A 23,165-nucleotide genomic window follows, 5' to 3' on the forward strand; every position below is an offset into this window, starting at 1 on the left:
GTAATTTTATTGATAAAGTGTGTCGAACAAGTCGCGAGATTGGCTCTCTCTATTACACCTTGAAAATTTCCCCTTAAGCGTACAGTGGATAGACTAATGATGGGTACGATGTATATGAGGTTTGGACGAGTAAGAACTAGTATGTGATGATGCTAATTAAGAATTTCAAAGGCATTAGGCTTGAGGAAGGAAAGTTGTTAAGAGAAGCGAGACTTAAGTTAGTGTATCGACGAGAATTATGAGCATTGAGTTAACGATGTCCTAATGATGTCCCAAGAAAGAGTTATAACGTCCCTTCGAATGATATTGAAGTGTTAAACAAGTGTTAAGAAGGTTCCATAAGGATCGAGATCAAACGAGTCGACGAAACAAACTCGAAAAAGAACTGGGCAAACATACGGCCAGTACATACTGGCCATGTATAAAATCTGACCGGCCGTATGTCCAACCGTAGATTTGACCCAGTAAAGGCATGAGGCACTGGACCAATTATACGGTCCAACATACGGTCGAGTATGTTTATACCAGACCGTACGTTGGTTCGTATATTCCCGTCAGGCCGAATTCCATTTTATATAAAGGACTATACTCCATTTCATTTTTCATTTTCCTTCATTCCTCCACACAACAAGAAGCCTCTAGAGTGTTCCAAACATTTCATCCATGAGAAAAACCATAGAAATCTAAGATCAACAACAAGAAATCAAGAGAATCAAGTGAGGAAACCCATTAAAAGTCATCCAGAAGTCAAGAAATCCAAGGAGAGATGAACTAGTGGTTTTGGTACTAAGGCGAATCACCACTCCAAGCTTGTTCCTCTATTATTTAAGGTAAGTTTCATGACCCTTACATGCTATGTGAAGTATTTATAAGTTGAGATTCATGGATTGTAGAAGAGCACCACAAATGGGTCATTAAATGGATGAATATTGTCATTAGTGATTAGTAGTGAATTGAATCATGGAAATGAATACGTTGATGATATAAAGGTGTTATAAATGACCTATAGAACATGAAATAAGTATTGGATACGAAAGAATGAGACGATAGATTTTTAGTCATAATTATGGAGTTCGAGGTGAATTATGAAATGCGAATCATATGAATGAATGACGATTGTTGTTAGCGATATTGTGATGATTATTGTAGATGTTTGGAATTGATATGAAATATGGTGGAAAGTAGTATAAACAAAGGAGATGCTGCCCAAATTTCTATAGCTTAGAGAACATGTTTTCCCGATTATATAACTAATGTCGATACGAATTCCATTGAAGGTATACGAGTGCATTTGGCGATAATGTCGAGCAATAGAATAGTAAAGCTCTGGTGCTTATGCGAGGCAAATCCTTTTCCCAAGGCATGAGCCCTATGGCATGAAATTCTCTTACTATAAATATTCCACCTCCAAGAAAGTTAAGAGTCCTCTCTCATGAATAGCTATACGAGATAAGGAATATAAGATTTAAACTACGATGCGACGATAGTAAGTTAAAGTCTAGAAATGTCATAGCCCTCGATATGACGCTCCTAAGGAGTGAACGATGTAATATATGTAATCTAATGATATTGATCACTATGTACACCACCTTATGCTTGTCCCTTCATGCGTACGTAAGAGTGTTTCATAACGATCTCGGGGTCCACGACCTTACGTCACCCGATCAAGTATGAATAGCTAAGAGTCTCTAGCGTACGTGATATAATAAGTATATGTTTTCACATACCACGACGGGGTTATGATAAGTATATTATGATAAGCATGTTATGATAAAGTTACCATGACGTAATTATATACGACGATATCACACCGCGCCTATACGTGTCGGGCAACACCCGGCGCGTGCCTATACACACCATGGCCAAATGGCATGCGTACACCACTAGCCGGGCGTACGAGATAATATCCCCGGGACGCCAGACGCCCGGACGCAGCCACCCATACGTTATTTATCGATTATTACACCGCACCTATACGGTTTCGGGCAAAGATATATGTATTATGTACATATATGATATGACGATGATAAGCCGAGAGTAAGTAAGCATATATATGATCTTCCTTATGATTCGCAGCTTGCTGCATTGCTCCTTGTTTTATGCCTCCTCGCGCTTATTGATGCTTCATTATTGTTTACGTTCACATACTCGCACAATATTCGTACCGACGTCCTTTATCTCGACGTCGTGTTCATGCCTACTGTGTAGACGGGGAGGTGAATTCGCATTCATGTGAGCTAGCACCGATTTGAGAGCACTCCATTTTTCGGAAGTGCCACGCATTTCTTTGGTGTATATATATATCCAGATATTTGCAGCTGGGGTACCCACTGTGGTTCTCGTCCCGGCCTGTATGTCTCTGTTATTCTAGTAGAGGCTCGTAGATACGCAGTCGTGGGGTAGTCTCGGTCTCATGGCTTGTATGTATATGCATGTATATATTATTTTGATAGCCGAAGGGCTTATGTTTATAAAAGTCGTTGTATTTCGTAAAAGATCGCTTTATATGATTGACGTGGGCATATAGTATGAATAATAGCGAGCAAGGTGTAAGCGAGTGGTGCTCTCAGTGTATAGCCTTGATACCCGCCGCGGCCCGTGGCTAAGCCGGGACACTCTCACACAAGCAATCGTCTCTTATGTTGAGTAACGCAAAGACGAGTTCCACCACCATGTTATGACTTGTTTTGTGTGTCTTATACGAGTTTCTCAAAGGTACGGATTCGAGATCATCGAAGAGAGAAGCTCAAAGTTAGACATTTTGGAGACGTCTAGATCAAGATCCGTCAGACGGTTGGAACGAGTAAAAGAATGAGATACACGCACCAATATAAGGTGAGAAGGGAACGTAGCAAGACGTGTTTCATACCACGCAAGGCTAAGCGACGAATAGGTTAACGGAAGAACGGATCCCCGTTCTTCATCAGAGACCCCGAAAAGTTACATTAACTTTTCAAAGGAATACCCTTCGACCTTCGTCGTTTCTCTGAAGTTTCAATCGTTGTTGTTACTTTAGCATTGTTACTAGCCATGAGTGATTCCTAAGAACAGACAAGTCTAGGAAAGCAACTGATTCGGGAAACGTACAGATTCTAGTCGAAAGGAAGACAATTAAAATTATTAATTTAACTTGTATTCACAAAGCCCGCCCATCACACTTACCATAAGGGTGTCAAGTGTAATAGTGGATATAAAGTTAAACATGAACTCCCGAGTTCACCTCTTTAGAGGACGAGTGATCGGAGAATTAGCTAAATCGGAGCAATGTAACGATGCCCTGGGTATTGCAAGTAATAAGATCCATGTGTTAGTAAGAATCCCTTCCGTATGTGATTGGATTTCTATGTGGAGCTCTTGTACAACCTTAATAGGTTTGGAATGCTACACTTCGAAGCTCGCAGTGTCGCACGAACTATTTGTCAAGATGAATTATACAGCAAGGTTATCGATACGGTATCGATTCGAGTCCGGGCCCACCACGGCGGCGGGGGAGATGTTGGATATTGGTTAGGTCGCGGGTCGCCCATGTGGATCGACTCCGGTCCGATTTTTTTTTATTCTCAAGTGTGATAAGATGAAATTAACTTCCTCGAGAAGTTACCAACACAAGAAAAAGTCCCGAGAAGTTACCAACACAAAAAAGAAACGTGATAATGTGATAAGATTAGGAATGTGCCGGTGTTGGTTTCTTTCACTTTATCAACCGTAAAAACATAACCTCCTCTTCTATATATGAAAAATACTTCCGCATTCTCCAAAGATACACAAAAGAATAACACAAGAAAGAAAGAGAGAAGTGAAAGACATCTAGTTCGTGAAAAAGTACTCCGTTTCCAAGTGAGACGAAGTCGTATTTGGGCAATTTTTGTGGTGATCTTGTGCAAAACTTCCGCCGCTTACCGTATACATCATCTTTGTTCTTGTTTCAAGATATGAAAACCTTCAGAAATGAATTTTTCTCAAGAGAGTGTAGCCAAACTCTTTGCCACATCAGCGTCTACGGGGATAAAAGCTAACAAATAGTCATGTTCAAGAGGTAACTAAAACTGTTGATAGTTTAGGGGGATCTAAATAAATACTACATTTTAGGGCGGTCTTCAGGCATTCTGCCTATTTTTAGGGGGATAATTAAAGTTTCATAAAGATATCATGTATCATACCTTATGTTACTAGTCGAGTCACAAAGAAGGGTTTGTTCAGACCAGCCATGATTCAGAGAGTCTGCACGAGCTTGATCGAGCGCCACTATGGGGAAATCCATTGCCTCGGTCTTGAGCACGTCAAAATGCATCACTTTTTAAAGCCACTCTGGTGCTCATCATGTTTGTGATTCCCATGAATAACTAAAGCAATAATACATTAAAAGTTTCAAAAAGAACAATTATAACTAGCTAGAGGTGGCAGATGAGTGAGTTACACTCAAGTTTGATGGATTAACATGGACTTATGGAAGAGGTTATTAACCCTGCCTCTGCCAAATAGTACCTGGACTGAGATGAGTTGGGTCACAATGAATTAAACAATGGTTCATAATTTAATCCGCGCCCAACTCTGATTAAGTTTTAATTAATTAACTTTTTTAAACTTTTGAATTTGCTTATTTATCAAATAAAATTTATTCTCCTATTTTGACTATATAACCAATCCCGATTTATTTGAGATGAAGAGAGTTGGTTACTGATCTATTTAAAAAATAAAGAGAGACAATATTTATGGCCTTATGGGGCAATCACTAAAGTTACAGCTATTATTTTGGGTAAAGTATTTTGACATGGAGCACTAACCCCCTGTTTGGAAGGTTGTTTCCGGTGGTTCATGATCGTATTGTTTTTTATGAAATCATGTTTGTTTTCATTGTTCTTAAATTATGTTTTGAGGTATTGTAAACTAGTTATAATTTCGTGATTATATAACCATGAAAAAATTCAATTTTTATAATCACAAATTTGGTGGTTTTGCGTAGTTACGTATTTTATTTTCCCATTTTACACCCCCCCCCCCACCCAAACTGCCCATCACCACCGCCCACGCAATGACCACCCCCACTCACCACCTACTTATCTTTTAAGTTCTTATTTTATCATTTACCTTAGTTTTATTAATATATATATAATCTAGTTTGTAATTAAGAATTAGTATTATTTTAGTTAACATGTATATGTTATTATACAGTCCAAAAAAACAATAAAAAATGTTATGGTTTAACGCATCGACAAACCCTCGAACTTGTCCGTGAAATTCATTTAGACCCCCAACTAAGACTCGCACCATCCGAACCCTCCAAAGACACTTTAACTGTGCCACTTGGACACAAAGTTAATTTGCAGCAAAAAAAAAAAAAGGTGCATGTAGTTCACACGCCAAAATGACCAATAAAATGATGACAAGTGGATTTAACTTAAACAAATTAAAAAAAATACAATAAAAAACACTAATTCTCTTCATCACAAAGCCCCTCCTCTCCTTTCATCTTCTCCTCCGCTAGTGGGCATTAATGGAGCTTACCAAAGCCCTTGAAAAACTTATCAAAAAATCATGAAGGCAAGTAGGATAAAATATGATTAGCGTTTAGTTCAAATTAGTTTCACAGAGATTAACGATGAGAAGACCAAACATAGAAGAGAGATAGAGGATCTGATTTTTTTTTTTCCGGTGTTTAACAGTGATGAGTGGGAGGGAAAGGGGCGGTGCACTCTGGGGCGAAGCAATGGTACTGTGAGCAGGAGGTAAAGCACCTACTCCTTGGAGTTAGCTGCCGCCACCGGAGCAGCCACAAAATCACAACAATGCCCACTGCTCTAATGACTATTGCATCAGGGGGTGGGGAGTTTTTTTTATTTTTTATTGAAATGTGTTTTTTAATTAAATTAAATCATTTTAAAATAGTTTTTTTTTTCTTATAATTAAATATTTTAACTTTTTAAAAAAGTAAAAGAAAAATCAAGGCCTCACGCCCTTTGGAGCAGTGAAATGCACGCAATGTGCCACCTCAACAAATTGTGTCCAAGTGGCACAGTGAAAGTGGTTTTGGAGGTTCAGACGTACGAGTTCCACCGAGAGGGGTCTAAATGAATTTTCACTGACACCTTAAGGGTTGTCCGTCGATGCGTCAAACCAAATGTTATCAAACCACAAAAAAGATACAATTTATGCAAACACTGTATTCACTAACACAGTACAATACAATACAATATTTACAATATATATAAGCGGCTTGGGGGGGACGAACACAACTCCCCAAGCTTGTACCAACAGCTTCACGAATTGTACGTGCATTAAATTCTTGTACCATGAGATATATAATTTGTGTACACTTTATCCAACTATTTTTTATATCCCATGTAGACATGTGTCATAGTACTTAATATTTATTCCTCTTCATATATAGACGTACGCACTTCAAATTTAATTCTCTGACACATTTATTTTCTCCGTGCACTTTTACTTGTTCACTTTTGACTTTTCATGTTCTAGCTGAATATTTATTCTTTTCTCATGTATAGACATATGCAGTTAAATTTAATTCTCCTACACAAATTTATTTCTCCATGCACTTTAATTTGTTCACTTTTGACTTTTCACATTCTTTTGAGAATTAATAAATGAATGCGGATATATGCCATAAGTATCGAATATTTATTCTCTTCTCATGTATACACGTGTGCACTTCTATTTTAATTCTCCGACACATAATTATTTCTCCGTGCACTTTTACTTGTTCATTTTGACTTTTCTACGTTATTTAAGAATTAATAAATGAAGTACTCCTTCCGTCCCATATTACTGGCCACATTACTATACTTGACTTTTCACGTTATTTAAGAATTAAGAATTAATAAACGAAGTACTCCTTCCGTCCCATATTACTTGGCCACATTAATATACTTGACTTTTCACGTTCTTTTTTTAAGAATTAATAAAAATGAAGTACTCCCTTCGTCCATATTAACGTAGACATGTGTCATAGTATTTAATTCCTTCTCATGATATACTATGCACTTCAAATTTAATTCTCCGATACATTTATTTCCTCCGTACACTTTTACTTGTTCACTTTTGATTTTTCGTGTTCTAGCCGAATATTTATTCTCTTCTCATGTATAGACATATGCAAATAATTTTAATTTTCCTACACAAATTTATTTCCTCCGTGTACTTTAATTTGTTCATTTTTTACTTTTCACATTCTTTGAAAATTAATAAATCCCACGTGGATATATGTCATAGTACTGAATATTTATTCTCTTCTCATGTATACACGTGTGCACTTCTATTTTAATTCTCCAACACATATTTATTTCCTCCGTGCACTTTTACTTGTTCACTTTTGAGTTTTCACGTTATTTAAGAATTAATAAACGAAGACTTCCTTCCGTCCCATATTACTTGGCCACATTACTATACTTGACTTTTCACGTTCTTTAAGAGTTAATAAAAATGAAGTACTCCTTTCATCCATATTATTTGGCCACATTACTAAAAATATATGTCTATTTTTCTATTCGATATTTATCTTCTTTTCTATTTTTATTATCCCCATTTTTTTTCTTTATCAATACTTTAAACATGAAGAGAGGACGAACAATAGTAATGCAAATTTGTACCAAAAGTTATTTTAATGCTGCTACACCTAACTTGTTCACTTTTGACTTTCACGTTCTTTGAAAATTAATAAATAAAGTATATATTTTATCATAATATCCATATTTATTGGTATATAGTCTCAATAGCCTCAGAAAATAAATTGAAAATGAATAATTAATGTGAAGGATAAAATAAGAAGAAGAATTTTTTTTCCTTGATATGTTAACGTCGACAAGTGAAAGTAAAGGGAGAGAGTGACATTTATCCCTATTTTCCTTCATTGTCAATACTTTACTTATTTACTCTCATTTACAGTCTCTGATTATTGTTTCTTTACATTTATAAAATGTATTACTTTATATTTTCATTTTTAATTAAAATTTGGTGATTAACGATATAACATATATCTTTCTAATTTTGATTTTCTTTGTAACAATTAATATAAAAAATTATAATATATTTTTTAATTAATTTAATAAAAATATTTTAATCCAATATATACAACAAAATGGTTCTTATGTTTGGACCTCGAATGTAGCTACTTAATTGAAATGGATATCAACTCCGTCGCATATACATATAAAATATTAAAGAATTTAAAAGAATTTTTTTAGAATCAAAATATTAATTTTCCCTCATATTCTTACTAATTTTCTTTTACATCAATGAACAACTTTCATTGTCATGATAATGATAAAAAAGTCCGACTCTTTCCATCTCAAAAACTTTTAATTATAACTAAAGTGATAGTACATAAAATACATTTTACATATATAATAACAATTAGAATATTTTTAAAAGTTATTTTCAAAATACAAACCTTAAAGATTGGCTAATTAAAGTGAATAGACATGCAAGAGCATGCATTGCTAGTCATATTATACCTTATGAAACGTACGTAACGACCATCCAAAGGGAGTGTAACCCTCTATTTGGATGGTTGTTTCCCGTGGTTCATTAATATATGCAGATGTGTATGGTACAAAGATGCGGTGTTGTATTTGCATCGTATTAATGAATACAATATTTGATAGATCGTATCGTTTGTCATGTGGTTTAACAACATTTGTATTGTTTGGTTTGACCGTATGGCATCAGTATAATAACTTGTAAGTTTACTAAAATACCCTTAACTCTTAATTAGAAATAATTTATATATATATTAATAAAACTCGGTAAAGAATAAAATAAAGAACTTTAAAAAATAAATAGGTGATAAGCAAGGGCGGGTGGGCAATAAGTGGGTGATCGGTGGTGATCGTGGAACGAGAGTGGGTGGGGCATGCGGGGGGAAAGGGTCGCGGCGGGTTGCGTGCGGCGAGTGGGCGCGGGGCGGGGTCACGGTGGCGGGCGGTGCGAGAAGTGGCAGCGGGACGAGGGGCGGGGCGGTAGCTGTCGTGGGGTGGGGTTGGGCGCGCAGGCGAGGGTGGGGAACGCGGCGGGGCGGGGTGAGTGGTAGCGCGCGGCGGGGTGGTGCGGTGGGACGCGAGGGGGCAGGTAGGTATACGGGAGAAATGAAATATGTAACCACGAAAAAAATCAAAGGCCCCGTGCTACAAAATTGAGACTTTTCATGATTATAGAACATTAAACCGGCTTTTAGCACACATACCACATAATTTTAAGAACAATGGAAACAAACATAGTTTCATAGAAAACCATACATTAATGAACCACGAGATTAACCCCCTGTTTGGATGGTGGTTTCCCGTGGTTCATTAATGTATGGTTTTCTATGAAACCATGTTTGTTTCCATTGTTCTTAAAATTACGTAGCATGGCGTCAGTAAACCGCGTTCATCCCATAGTTATATAGCCATGAAAAGTCCCAATTTTTGTAGCCACTGGGATTGGGATGAAGTTTTTCCGCGTTACGTATTTCATTTCTCCATTATACTCCACCATCCACCCCACCCCACCCTACCACTCACCACCTCCCAACCTCACCCCACAACCACTCACCCCCACCCTCATCCCACACCACCCACCTCACACCACCCACCCTTCCACTACCCCTCACCACCACCCAACCCCATTCCCATAACTACTCACCCCCACCCTACACCCACTATCCCCACCCTCATCCCACAACCACCCACCCCTCCACCACCCCCACCCACTACTTACTTACTCCCTCCGTTTCACCTGGGCGAACGCATTCGACCGGACACGACATTTAAGAAAAAGGAAGACTTTTGAAACTTCAGCTCAAAATAAGCCTCGAAAATTATAGCAACAGAATCATTCATAAAGTGAATTTGTTTCCAAATTAGGAAAGAGGTCATTCATTTTGGCACGGACTAAAAAGGAAATAAGTTCAAACAAATTGAAACAGAGGGAGTATTTTTTAAAGTTCCTATTTTATTCTTTACGTGAGTTTTATTAATATATATAAACTAATTTCTAATTAAGAGTTAAGAATATTTTAATAAACTTACAAGTTATTATACAGAATCATACAGTCAAACCAAATAATGCAAATGTTATTAAACCATAACAAACATACAGTCTATTCAAACATTGTGTTCATTAATACTGTACAGTACAATACAACACCATACTGTCCATTAATGAACCACGGGAAACAACCATCCAAACAGAGAGTAAGTTTGAAGTGAAAATACTTGAAAAGAAGGTCCACCTGAATGGGTGGTTCAAAGAATATTGAAAACGATGATGAGGCGTTGAAAATGAAAGGAAAGGACAAAAGAGAAGAGGCCAAAAACCTGGAAAGAATTCAAAGAGAAAGCAAAGCGGCGGAAATTGCAATGCTTTTCCCGCCCTTAGAGTCCCGTGTAGTCTTTGTCGTGTGGTGTGGTGGAGTCCACTCTTCTCATCATTTTCTTCTTTTAAAATCCCCACTTCCCTCTCAATCATTTCAAATTTCTCAATTCCATTCTTCATTATCCTTTTCTCTTGCATATTGGAGTTTCTATTTTTGACCTCACACAATCCTATTCCTTTGCTCAATTCTAGGTATGTTTCATCCCTCTAACTCGCTTTATAGTCATACTAATAAGTGGTGTTTTTAGCTTGTGTATACTCCTTACCCGGGGCAGAGCTAACAAGGAGTTAGGGGTTCGAACCTCTCTATTTAAAAATTTACAGTATATACAAGATTAAAATTATTATATATATAATAGATATATATCTCCTTGGCTTCTTCTTGTGTTCACTTCTTTACATTCTTTAACCTTGCAAATCATAGTTCCACCACTGCTCCTTACGAAATAAATGTTTTCTTAGTTTTGTTGAAACTTCACATATTTTGAAATGAAGGTAGTATCTATTTAGCTAGCGTTTGGACATAGATTTGGTTGAACCTTGAAAAACAAAACTAGGTTTTGAAGTTGTGTTGAAAAATAGTTTTTGAAAGCTGAAGTTGTGTTTAGACGAGCATTTAACTTTGAAAAAAGGTTGAAATTTTGTGGGTAGAACTTTTTTTTTTCTTCCAATAATTGATCAAATTCCATGAACAAACAATGTTTTTCAATATTTTTTTTTTGTTGAAAAAAAGTAAGAAAAGTCTATGTCCAAACGGGTGCTAAGCCTCATGCTTGATTTCTGTACATGGTTTTTCTTGCTTCTGTTTGGTCTGCGGATTCTTCTTTCAATTTAAGGTTCTTTTGTTTGCTTAGTTACTGTTTAACTTTGTTTTGGTTTCTTCTTTTTCTGTGCTTCTATTTACTAACTCTTTGTTTTCATCTTTTGTTTCGTTTTGGAACCTATTTATTTCTTTTGTTGCTCTATGTGCTTGTGTTTTCTCTCATTAATCTATGTTATGTTTCAAACACCCTTACGGTGTATTAACTTCTTGTTACTCTCCAATCGGAGATCTTGAACCACGAGCTTTAGTTTCCAAATTACAGGCGAATAGTGCTAGTAGATTTATAATTCCCTGTTTTGCGCATTTTCATAAGCTTGAGAGAAATGGCCCATATTGGAGTGGTGACTAAATGAAAAGGAGATAAATTGTTGGCTGAAGAGCTTTCCCTGGTATAAAAACAAAGAAAATATAGAAAATCCTGGCATTGATTGATTTTGGGATTTAGATCCATCATTGTTCAAATGCTTAAGTTATATGACCCTTTCTACACAGAGTTCAATAAAAAATACCATAGGAAATCAAGAAAAAATAACACGAGATCTGTAAAATAAAATATAGGAAATCTCTATAGTCATTTTTGCTCAATTGAAATTGTAAGTGGGCATATTGTCCGGGCTTAGTTCAAGTGGCAAAGTTTGAGAGACTTGTAACTTAGGTCACATGTTTGAGCCATGTGTCATGCAAATTAAAGAGACAGACCCATTATCCCTCAGTTTCGAAGGCTGTGGTTGGTCCAATGTTAAGCGGAGTCTAGAAAGATATAGTTCCATCAGTCTTCAAAAGAAAATTCTGGTAGTAATATTCTTATATTGTTAAAAATAAACTTATTGCTATTATTAACTCCTTTTCCAGAGTGATACTGGCTAAAGTTTAACTGCCCCGTGAAGATTAATGTCTTACCTTCAGTTCATCCAGATAGAATTAAGCTTCCTTGTCAAAGTTTAATATTGGAGTTCTTTGATCATAACCTGCTACCATTTGTTTCCAACTTATATCACTCTTTTTCCACTTTGTGATGTTCTAAAATGTTTGACACCGTTCTATTTTTATAAACTTTTTTCCAAGAACTCAAATCCCTCTTAAACTTTGACGCGATGTTTCCTTTTCCAAGCCAGCTTTCCAATGTACTATAATCTTTTTCAACTATCTGTAATATAATTCATTTTTTCCACAAGTATAATACATAACTCAAAATGAGTATTCTAAACTTCGTGCTCTGCATATAAATGAGCATTTCCTTGTGAACTGTTCAGCTATTAATTGCAACCATATTTCATCTTGGTTTGTTTGAAATTACTCCCACCGCAAATCATGGTAAACTTGATCATGAGTTACGAAAATTTATCATTGTTATGTGCTTAGATGTTTTGTGATGTGTGGTTGGTCCTCCATTGAGTGTACCCATTGGGGTTCGATGGGGTTATCTGTTAATACAGTTGACTTCATATATTTCTGATCATTGTTCCTAATCTAATTTGGAACATGGTTTATCTGTTTCCAAAGAAGTTTATGTATAGTAACTCATTTTCACCTGAACTGAACACAGTAAGGTTAAAAAAGTTTATGTATTTGCACTCTGCTAACTCCTTTAAGCCAAAACCTAGTTCTTACTGTTTATTCAGTGCTTGATTTTGGAATTATCTCTTTTGACTTTCTTTTAAAGAATAAGGATCTTCTTTCTACATTTTATATTGTTCATGTATGCCAGTTGAAGCATTTAAGATGTCAGAACCATCAACGATATATATTCATAAATAATCCAGAGATGGCACTTTTCGTGAAAGCTTGGACTGATTTGCTGAAACTGTTGATGTTAAGTGTCTTCATAGTGGGTTAATCCCCTGATTTAAAAAGAATAGTAGGGTTTTAGTAACTGCTTTATAATGAGCTTCATGTCTTGCCATATTTTGGATTAGTTAGAATGCTTTGGTAAGTTGTTCAAAATTGCAAACAGCTGTTGGATAATGATCTATGGTAGAGTTGCAATTCTTGTATCACTCATCTTATGATGCACATGAAAAAGGCTAATATTCACATAAATGCAGGTGTTAAAACAATTGTCAAGAAAATGGAGAATGTGATTGAACAAGATGTAGAATATTATTCTGCTCAGAAGTGTGACTCCCAACTGAATGAAGATATCTGTCCAGCTTCCCTTTCTGAAGATGCTGCTGTATTTCAGCATGGTTCCAACCTGCTCACACCAAAACAGAAACTTGTTCATAATGAAGCTGCAGATCAGGCTTTTCTTTCTAACTCGTCTGCTAGCTCTTGCTGTAGTTCCTCTGATGCATCTGCCAAGGAAGGTTTTGACTCTTCATCATTATCACGAGAATTTGATTCAGAATCTTACAGCTCATCTCCTGGTGGGCACCGAAAATCGGCCTTAAGTGGGGTGCAAATGACCTTGCAAGAAAACTATTTGGAGATGGGGACCAAACTGCCAAGTGAGGATGCAAATGCCTATGGTATCAACCGTGACTATTTGGATTGTACATCAAAGCTTAGAGAAGACAGAGAGTATGAAATAGTGCTGAATAGTATCATGGATCAGGAACAAAAACTCAATGTTTCTGACCAAAAAATCCAGTTCTCAGAAGAAGAGATAAAGGGATTGAAATATGAACTTGAGAGAAATGAAGCAGTTGTCAAGCTTATAGTTTTCCTGAAAGTGCAGCTTGATTCAGCTAAAAGTGAGGTAAAGATGCAAAAGGATGATCTTGAAATGGACAAAAGAACGATCCAGGAACTGCAAAAGCAAGTAGCTCTGCTAGAAAGTCAGATATCAAACACTGATTACAAGATTGAGACATGGGAAAGTGAGTTAGAAATGACTAGAGAAAAGCTCGAGGCGTCAGAGGAAGAAGTTGCAAGGTTAAAGCATGATTGTTCAAAAGTGATCACTGAGAACACTTGCTATTTAGCTGATCAGCTTGAATTAACACAGGAAGAATTAATCTTGCTAAAGGGAAAGCTTGATTCCGAGGAAAGGCATGCCATGGAACTACAGAAGAGCATTATGAGGTTCAAAGCTGACATATCAAATCGCGACCAAGATATCAGTAGAATCAGTGCTGTACTAGAGGAGGCACAACAAAACTTCTGCATGCACAAAGAACACTTCCATTCACAAATAACTAGTTTGTCAGAGCAGCAGACTGTGCTAGAGGGAAGGATCGAACAGTTGGAGATGCAAAACAGATCATTAGAACGCAAGGCGAGTCAATGTGAAGCTCAGAAGATTGAAATGAAAACTTTGCATGAGGTACAAGAAATCAAATGGAAGGCTGAAAGTGAATGCTTGAAAATGGAAATAAATAAGAAAGGTGAAGAAGTCCAAGCTTTGAATAAAGACCTTGACAAGCTTAAACTGGACTATGACACACTAGTGGCAGAGAAAGATGAGGTTCAGACGAAGGTACAGGCACTTGGCGCAGAAGTGATGTCTCGGGACGTCCAAATCCAAGAATTGGAGGATCATGTGAAGCAGCTGATTGAAGGATCTGAAAGTGCTCAGAAATCAATAGAAGAATTAAGACTAAGAGTGGTGGAGTTGCAGAATGAAGTGGAGAGACAAACATTGGTAATCTCAGATAGAGCTGAGGAGAAAAGGGAGGCTATACGGCAACTGTGTTTCTCACTGGAGCATTACAGAAATGGATATCAAGAACTCCTCCAGGATTACGTGCAGCGTAGAAGGCCAGCAATTATAGCTACCTAGTTCACTTAGTATCTTCATTATTTTGTTTCCTAAAAGCCTAGCTATATGCTTAAGAAGTTTGGATTCTTTATATTTCATTGTAGTTACTTTTGTGGTATTGTTTTGTATTTATTATCTGGGATGCTTTTGTAGCGATGCTTATAACAAATGTGGATGCTTCTAAATGTATCTCTATTTGAATATTCAGGTAGTACTCCATACCAAGTGATACATAGTCATGTAAACTAAAGCAGCAATGTGAAGTTCCAAAATGCACAACACACTACTTACTGTTGAACGTCTTCTGCTGTTTGCTTTCAATAGGTTGTTGCTTTGTTCGTGGTGATAACTGATAATAAATAGTATATGTTCAGTTTATTATTATTCTTAAATTAATGATTAGTGTACACAATTGGTAATATTATTGTTGGTAGTTTTGCTTAATTTCGGCAGTTACGGTGTTAAATCATGCTACGATTCGTTTAGTCAAAAAGATTCAAGAGAAAATTTGGTGACTTGCACAAATAAGGTTGGTCAGTTCTGTCATTTATATTTTGGCCTCCTTTTAAATACTTTTAGAAAATCAGATTCATGACTATCATTAGGCAGCAAAATCTTGACGAATTGTCAGGATTTCAATTGATGAGCAAAACTTACCTCGTCGGATCCAAATGAATCGCCAGAAATTTGCCATAAATTTTGATGGATTTGAAATTGATGGGAAAAAATTTCCTTGTCACGAATCCTAGTGGATCACTAGAATTTAATCATAAATCTTGACGGATTGTCAGAATTTTGATCACAAAATCGTGGGGTGTTGCCATACCTACTTTGTAAAAACTTTACAACAAGTTTTTTACTTCAAAATTAATTCAAATCAACTCCAAATTTGATATTTAACGTTTTAATACTAATCCAAATAATTTTCAATGGTTATATTCAACATAAACCTTTAAAAATTAATAGATTCACTCGTCTTCTTCAACAGGGTTTTTTTCAAGTTCAACAATATCCAACACTAGTGTTCTTCAATGTTCTTCAACCAAACTAATCTAAATCATTAGGGATAGACAATATAAACTCAATGAAATATGACTCACTCAATTTCAACCATAAATAAGCAACGAGTGTTCAATATTCCACCATATCTCATTCTTTTTCAATTTTAGTTGTGTGGATATTTTAATGAAAGAAGAAAGTGAAAAAAAAAATAATGAAAAAGGAGGAGAAGGAGAAATTCTGGCTGAAATCTTTATTGGGAAAATTACAGTCAAGTACCATTTGGCCATCTAATTTATAAAATATGTACACAGTGTGTAGGTAGTGTATTTATACTAAATATACATACATTATCCATATGTATATAATATACATACATTATCCATATAATATACATATCTTAACATTCATACTTATGCACAACATATACAGCCGAAGTGTATAGGTAGTATATACTTCACCATGTTGGTAAACTAACTGGCCAAAGGGTACATATACGTAAGTTCCCAATCTTTATTCACACAATTTCTGTTAACAGGGCCAAAAGTTAAACCACACCTGGGATGAATCCCCTGAGGAGAAAAAATGTGATAAGTTCTGGAGGCCCTAATCCATGTGTTGATTTTTGTAGGTTTGCAACACCAATAAACATTGAGCCCAAAAGAACAGCAAATGCTGGAAGTCAACTCCTTTTGTTTTCTTTCTAAACATTATCTAGGTGATCTACTAACTAAATTATCATGATTCAAATTATAAAGAAACTGAAAGATAAATAGGGTTGGGCTCGTTAAACATCAAGATTTAGTACCAACTAAGGTTAAATGTGTCTGATTAAAAGTTTTCTTTGATCCCACTAGTCAAATTTTTCTTCCAAAATAATCAGCTAGTGCTTGAACCAGACTTTTTGCTAGGGTTTTGACTTTGAGTTTCTTGGACAATTACTTGAAGGGTTGACTAATTCCTTACTGAATTTCATTTCTAAGGTGCATGGCCTCTGACCATTTCAAGGAGCACATGGTCAACACGCTCCAATGATTTCTTCTCCTTTGAGAAAAATAAAATAAAGAAGTCTAAGTCCTAATAATAAGTATCCCCTATTCCTAATATAGTATTTTCTTATTAGTTCATTAAAAAAGACGTATTTTTATATTTGAAAGCAATTAATTATGTAGTAAAGTTAGCCACTGACAGACGTTCAGTACAAAAATAAATGAAGGATTTGTTTGTTGGGGGTTGGAGAGAGATTTGCATATGAATGTGAAGTTCAAGTCAAGAAATTGTAATTTCCAAGCCAAAATTTGTGAACCAAAACAACTTTGAGACTCAAAGCTGCATACTGTGGTCCACATAGTTATTTGTCACAAAAAATAAATTAAAAGAAGAAAAGAATAAACAAAGAAAGGGAAGGGAAAGGTAGAGCTCTCACATTGGCTCAGGCAAAGGACAGTCCTGTTCTAACTGCGGGTTAAACACTTAAACATAAGAATTTGAAGGAAAAAAAAAACTGTTTACTCATGCCAAGTGTATATATGCATAAAATTAGTTTATTGATTTTTCGTAATATTTAATAATTAATAGAGTTTTAAAATTATTTTTATAAGTTATGGTTTAGCATTTCTTAAAGGTTAGTTAACCAGGGATCAAAATTAGAGTTTTAGTTACAAGTTTTGACAGAACTCAGTAATTTTGATTTAAAAACTATATTTTTGTTAAAATATTCATTTAATATGTAAATAATTTATCAAACTCCAGTAAGCATCTTAATACATGTATCGACTATGGGGTTTTTTTCTCTCCTAAAAATGGTGACTTCCATTTTACGCAATTTATCTCTCAATCAAAGTTTAGAGTTATACCTTTATACCACTATTATTTGACACATATGAAGTTGAATATTCAATGTTGGTTACAAAATTAAGAAGAAAGATGAACACAAATCCATCAAAATGAAGATGGGATTGCGAAATCACATTAGAGTTTACTGCATGCAAACGAAGTTTTTTTTAAAGAGTTATTTGGTACTCGATATTTATTGGTTCAACTTATTCAGAGTTGTGTCACACAGGACTAATTAAAATAAAGCACTTCTTACTTAAAAGAAATTTATTTTCAAGACTCAAACACGAAACTTTTATTACTCCCTTCATTCCATTTTCATTCCATTTTGTCTGGCCCTTGTTGACTTGACGCTCACTTTAAGAAACGATTTATTTGGGGGGTTAGTTTTACTAAATTATCTTTTATAAATTTTGCTTTACAAATATAAGTTCGACTACTATTACTGTATATAGTTATTTAATGATAAGGGTAATATTTGAAAAATAATAATAAATATCTCTTGATTTGCTAAAATGGATAAGTAAAGAGAAAAATATAAGAGTCAAGTAAAATGAGATATCATATGGGTCAAAATTTGAATTTGACAGATGGGCGTATCAGGAGATGACACGTAGCTGGTGAAGCTTCAGATTCAGCTCAACAGGCAGAGTTCCAACCAGAGTGTTCAAGGTCGCACCCGGGTAAGACCTTAGTTGGCTCAAGATTCGATACAACAGTGCTAACGATTGGAATAGTGTGGCCGGTAGTTCATCTGCGACTGCTCATGATAAGCCTCGTCGAGTAACCGATGCTACGAAATTTGAGATTCACTTCCAACAGTTATACAATCACGTACGTGACGATTCCAACGTGCAGATAATGTCACCTACATACTCTTGGCTGGAAAATGGTACTAGTATATGGATTAGATATTATAGTTAATTGGATATAAATTAAATTTTGAACACCCTTAAAATAATTGAGATAGATAGCTTAGAGGTAAAAGGTGTTCAATTTTACCTAAAAGTCACGATTTAAGGTCGATCAATGTCATCTTTCTTTAAAAGTTAAAAAACATAAAAACAATGTCCGAAGCTACTTGGTTGATTTGTATTTGCACTTATTTTCTTCCATGTTCGACTAAACTTATTTGTATTTGAGTTATGATTTGCATTTGGTTTATTCACATATTGGTTTGGAGTTAAGTTGGACTCATTTATCGAAGCTAAAACATAGTCTTTCTTATTTTTTGTTATTTCGCTGAAAAGAAGACGTGTTTAAAAAGAAGACAACGAGATCTAACAGCAAGTTAGCAACTACTTATTTTGTTCTCTTTTTTTCTTTTAATTACTTCTGTGAACATTTTAATTATCCAACTTTGTTCTTTTTTTTTTTTTTCAAAGAATATTATTTAGTCGTTATCTCTAGTTTTGTAACATTCTCGGAATGTCCCTTGTTGTTCTCCACTTGTGGGATTACGTACACTAGGTATGTTGTTATTTGAAACTGTAATCACCGTAAAAGTTTTCTAGCAATGAAAGTTATCAAGAATAACTTGCGAAATCAAATGGATCATAAATTTTTAGGCAAGTGTGCAGTGATGATGTTAAAAAAAAATTGTTGCACTCATTTATTGGAAAAAAATTATATACTCATCAATATTTGAACAACCTTACTAAAATTTATGGCTCCTCCATTGCCTCACTTGTAATCCATCTGATTTTCATCACAAATACCGTATTAGCTCTCAGTTGCAACAAAAACGGATGGAGTATCAAAGACAAAAGATCTGCTTAATCCCACCATATTGTAACCGAGAATGGAGTGACAGTTTTACCCTTTATGAGACAGGTCGTAAAATTGATCATTGAGTATCCATTTGGGAATTTGTGCCGTTCGAATCGCACTAAATTTGGAGGAACCAGTCAAACTAAAGGCGGCTGAAGTGCATCAAAAGAGACGAAAGTGTCGACGTTAAATCATGTCTTGTGTCCGGTCTTTTTGGCCCTGTTACTATTAGGGTAACAAAGAAGGAAAAAAGGCCTCCATTTTGTCACCATTTAAAATTTGGGTGATGCTAAATTATCACACCAATTTGATTTAAATTTAATTATATTTGTGTAAAAATTATCATAATCTTTATTATATAATTTTAAATTAAGATAAACTTTGAGAAGAAAAGATAGAAATAACATTAAGTAAACATAATTATTAAATTTGACTTAAATAGATATATGAATTTATCTCATTTAGGCCATTATGGCCAAAATAATGTAGCAAAAAGACCATTGTTGAAATTCTAGATTGAATCTACCTATCCTAGGTCCTAGGGGTTTAATTACTAACAAAATGTTCGCATAACCTTTTTACGTAATAACTTAACTATGGTTCGCTTTTATGAGTAAGGAAGAATAACCAACAGCCTAGGAGACGTTCTCAGTTCTCACTTCATATAATTCCAGTGTTTTTCTGTGCCTTTTTAAGTACTCCAATAGTCACAGGGGCGGATCCAGGTGGGGTGACATGGCACTCTCTAAATTGATAAATTTTTTATATACTTATGTTGCAATTTACTTAAACTAGATTAAATATTTGATCCTGACATCTCTAGTCGCAAATTAAACAAAGGTGTCATGGCTGGTAGACACGAACTTATCTTGAACATTTTCCGACTTCCGTTTTTCTTTGTGCTTTTTAGTTTTGTCTTAAAGTCATTTCCCTTTTCGGCTCTCCTAATTTTTTATTTATTTATATTTTCTTTCCTCTATTTGCTTATTTTATTTGTGATCTCTAGCAAGAACACACAAAATAAAAACTTTAAAATCTCTTCAATTAAGCATTTCTTTTAATCTCAAATCTGTGAGTATTTAAATCGAAAACTTCGGTCTCAATGAGAAATTTGGATTGAGATCAAAATTCAATTTTTTTATAATTTCTCTTGTCGGTTTCTCCCTCCGTCCATGTTCACTTGTCTATATTTGAGTTGGAACATTCTTAATAAGCAATAACTAAAATGAGAAATGAATTGGAGTACTTAATAATAAGGGTAAAATAGGTATAAAATGATAAATTATGTCTTGGGTTTCAAACTATACAACTTACAAGTAAAAGTGAACATCTATTTTAGTATAGTGAATAAATAAAAATGGATGGAGGGAGTGTATTGTAAAAATTCGTGCTTTTCTATAATTGTTAAATTCAATTTAAATCACTTTACTACTTAAATTGTGATGGAAATTTCGTAACCATTGCTTAGAAAAAACATGAAATTTATGATTTATTTTTGAGAATTTATAGTTTATCTAATTCTACATTTACTTATGGGGTGTAATTTACCTATTGAAGAGTTTTTCTATTACTTTTCTTATTTGATTGGTGTAATTCCCTTATTGAAGATGTTATTTTACTTGTGCAAGTTCATTTTTTAATATATATAAAAGATGTAATTTCCTTGGTGAAAATATTGATTTTACTTCTGTTGTTAATGGGTGTGATTCCTTATTTAAGATGTTAATTATGTTTGTTTCTTGATTTTTGAGATGTAGTTTTCATATTTGTAAATAAAAAACGGCCTATTAAGTTGACTCAAAAACTCAAAAGAGATGAACCCGATCCAAATACACGTTTCTAACAAAATGTACATTGAACAAAATTGTGGCACCCGCCACCTTCAAAATCCTAGATCCGCCTCTGCCAATAGAGATTAGAGACGGCAATCTCCATGATAATATTTCAGCTTGGTACCAAAAGAAGGTAAGCAATTTGTATCAACTTTAACTGACTTTTTACTTTGATAATATAACCAGAACATGTTGTTCTGTACCATTGTTCATCACGACCAATTCTAATTAATTGACAACACATTGGATACGCCAAGATTATTAGATTGGTCGTTAACAATGAGAGTGACAACTGATGTTAATTGATGCATTGAGAATAACACAATCACAACGCCTAATTATTAAGCATGACACTGACGGTACCCTAGTTAATTAAACCTCTCATTAAAATTCACAGTTTCACGTTAATATCTATGTATTGAGTCCATGTTCTAGTTAAATATTACATAAGAGGGAAACCAAAAATAATTAATAGTTTATTTTGTTACTTCCTCCATCTCAAATTATTTATCATTTTAAAAGTTCAAGTCTCAAGGCATAATTAATTTTTTTTTTTCAATTTTACCCGTAGCAGAATTTTATCATTAATGGAGATAATATATAAATAGAATAAATATTTACTGGAGAAAAAATATAACTTAAATATAAATAAAAATAAAGTAGATCAAATATTCCTCTTGATTAATATTTTTAAAGGTGTATACAATAAAAAATAAAAAAAGATAGATAGTTTGAGACAGAGAAAATATTATCATTTCCTAGTGCAATCCTTTCTAAAATCTCAAAAGTCAAAAGTCATGCTTCAAACGGTCTTATCTATAATAATTAATACCCCCTAATAAGATCCTCATATACTATTATAATATAAATAATTATATATTATAGGGTAGGTATAACTTAAAAGGAGACAAAGAAAAGCAGGAAAACGTTGGAGCACTAACTCACATTTAATTTGATCCATTAAATCAGACAAGTGATCATCCTAACTTAACCTTTCCCTCTAAGGATCGTCATGACAGCACAAGCATGCTGTCATCATCAAACTCCCCCATTTCTATTTGCCAAATGGCAGATTTTCATTGGTTAATCATTTCCAGGCTGGAGCCACTCCGCTTTGATGGCGTCGGCCCATTTACGCTTTAATCACCGCTCTTTAAATATTGGCTGGCCGTGTGGGGTCCTTTTATGTGGGACCCATTTCGCAAAAATTAATTTAATAAAAGGAAAAGCTAAAGAGAAACTGCTGCTATGAGCTTTACAGCTATGATGTTCTCTGGACCAACGACTGCCACGTGTTATTATTAGGCTTTCAAGATTTTAGTTGTTTCGTTAACGACTGCCACGTGTAATTATCAGGCTTTCAAGATTTTAGTTGTTTCGTTAACGACCGTCGTTTAATGGCGTTGACTAACTTACAAAGTCTTCTCTTATCGTTTCTTTTTTTTTTTTTTTGTCTTTCTCCTCCTCTAAAAAATTCGTAAAATATTTCTACGTATAATAAAATTCTAACATATTTCTATAATAAAATTCTCTTATTGTTTGGGAAAATTTCTCTTATTTTAAAACAGAGCAAAATCTTCTCTCATTTTTTTTTTTCAATCATTAAGGTGTTAATAAGGCAAAATACTAGAAAATTTTTACCACCGACAATTAGTGGGAAATATCTTGCCATTGAAACGCCCAAAAACTTTCTAATTTTCTTGTGTGAAAACACTACAATTTAGATTTTTTTTCTATCTACATTTAGTGGGAACAGACGATGAACATTTTTCAGTGGAATATTCAATAGGAAAATGGTGACTTTTCAGTCTTTTTTTTTGTGCGGAATGCCCATCAA

The 23,165-nt window shown here is 34.7% G+C and overlaps 1 protein-coding gene across 1 annotated transcript; it reads left to right on the forward strand.

The window, feature by feature from the left end:
* Positions 1 to 10,412: 10,412 nt before the first annotated feature.
* On the forward strand, positions 10,413 to 15,094 carry LOC132053030 (protein NETWORKED 4B-like). The gene is made up of 2 exons (XM_059444821.1): positions 10,413 to 10,560; positions 13,237 to 15,094. Exon 2 carries the CDS (start codon positions 13,260 to 13,262, stop codon positions 14,910 to 14,912), a length of 1,653 nt encoding a protein of 550 aa, XP_059300804.1. The 5' UTR covers positions 10,413 to 10,560; positions 13,237 to 13,259; the 3' UTR covers positions 14,913 to 15,094.
* The last annotated feature ends 8,071 nt before the right edge of the window (positions 15,095 to 23,165 follow it).

This window comes from Lycium ferocissimum, chromosome 1, assembly GCF_029784015.1.
Source record: "Lycium ferocissimum isolate CSIRO_LF1 chromosome 1, AGI_CSIRO_Lferr_CH_V1, whole genome shotgun sequence".
Taxonomy (NCBI): Eukaryota; Viridiplantae; Streptophyta; class Magnoliopsida; order Solanales; family Solanaceae; genus Lycium; species Lycium ferocissimum.

Excerpts from the sequence above, each read along its gene's own strand:
- LOC132053030 (XM_059444821.1), top strand. The coding sequence starts at position 13,260 with ATGGAGAATGTGATTGAACAAGATGTAGAATATTATTCTGCTCAGAAG.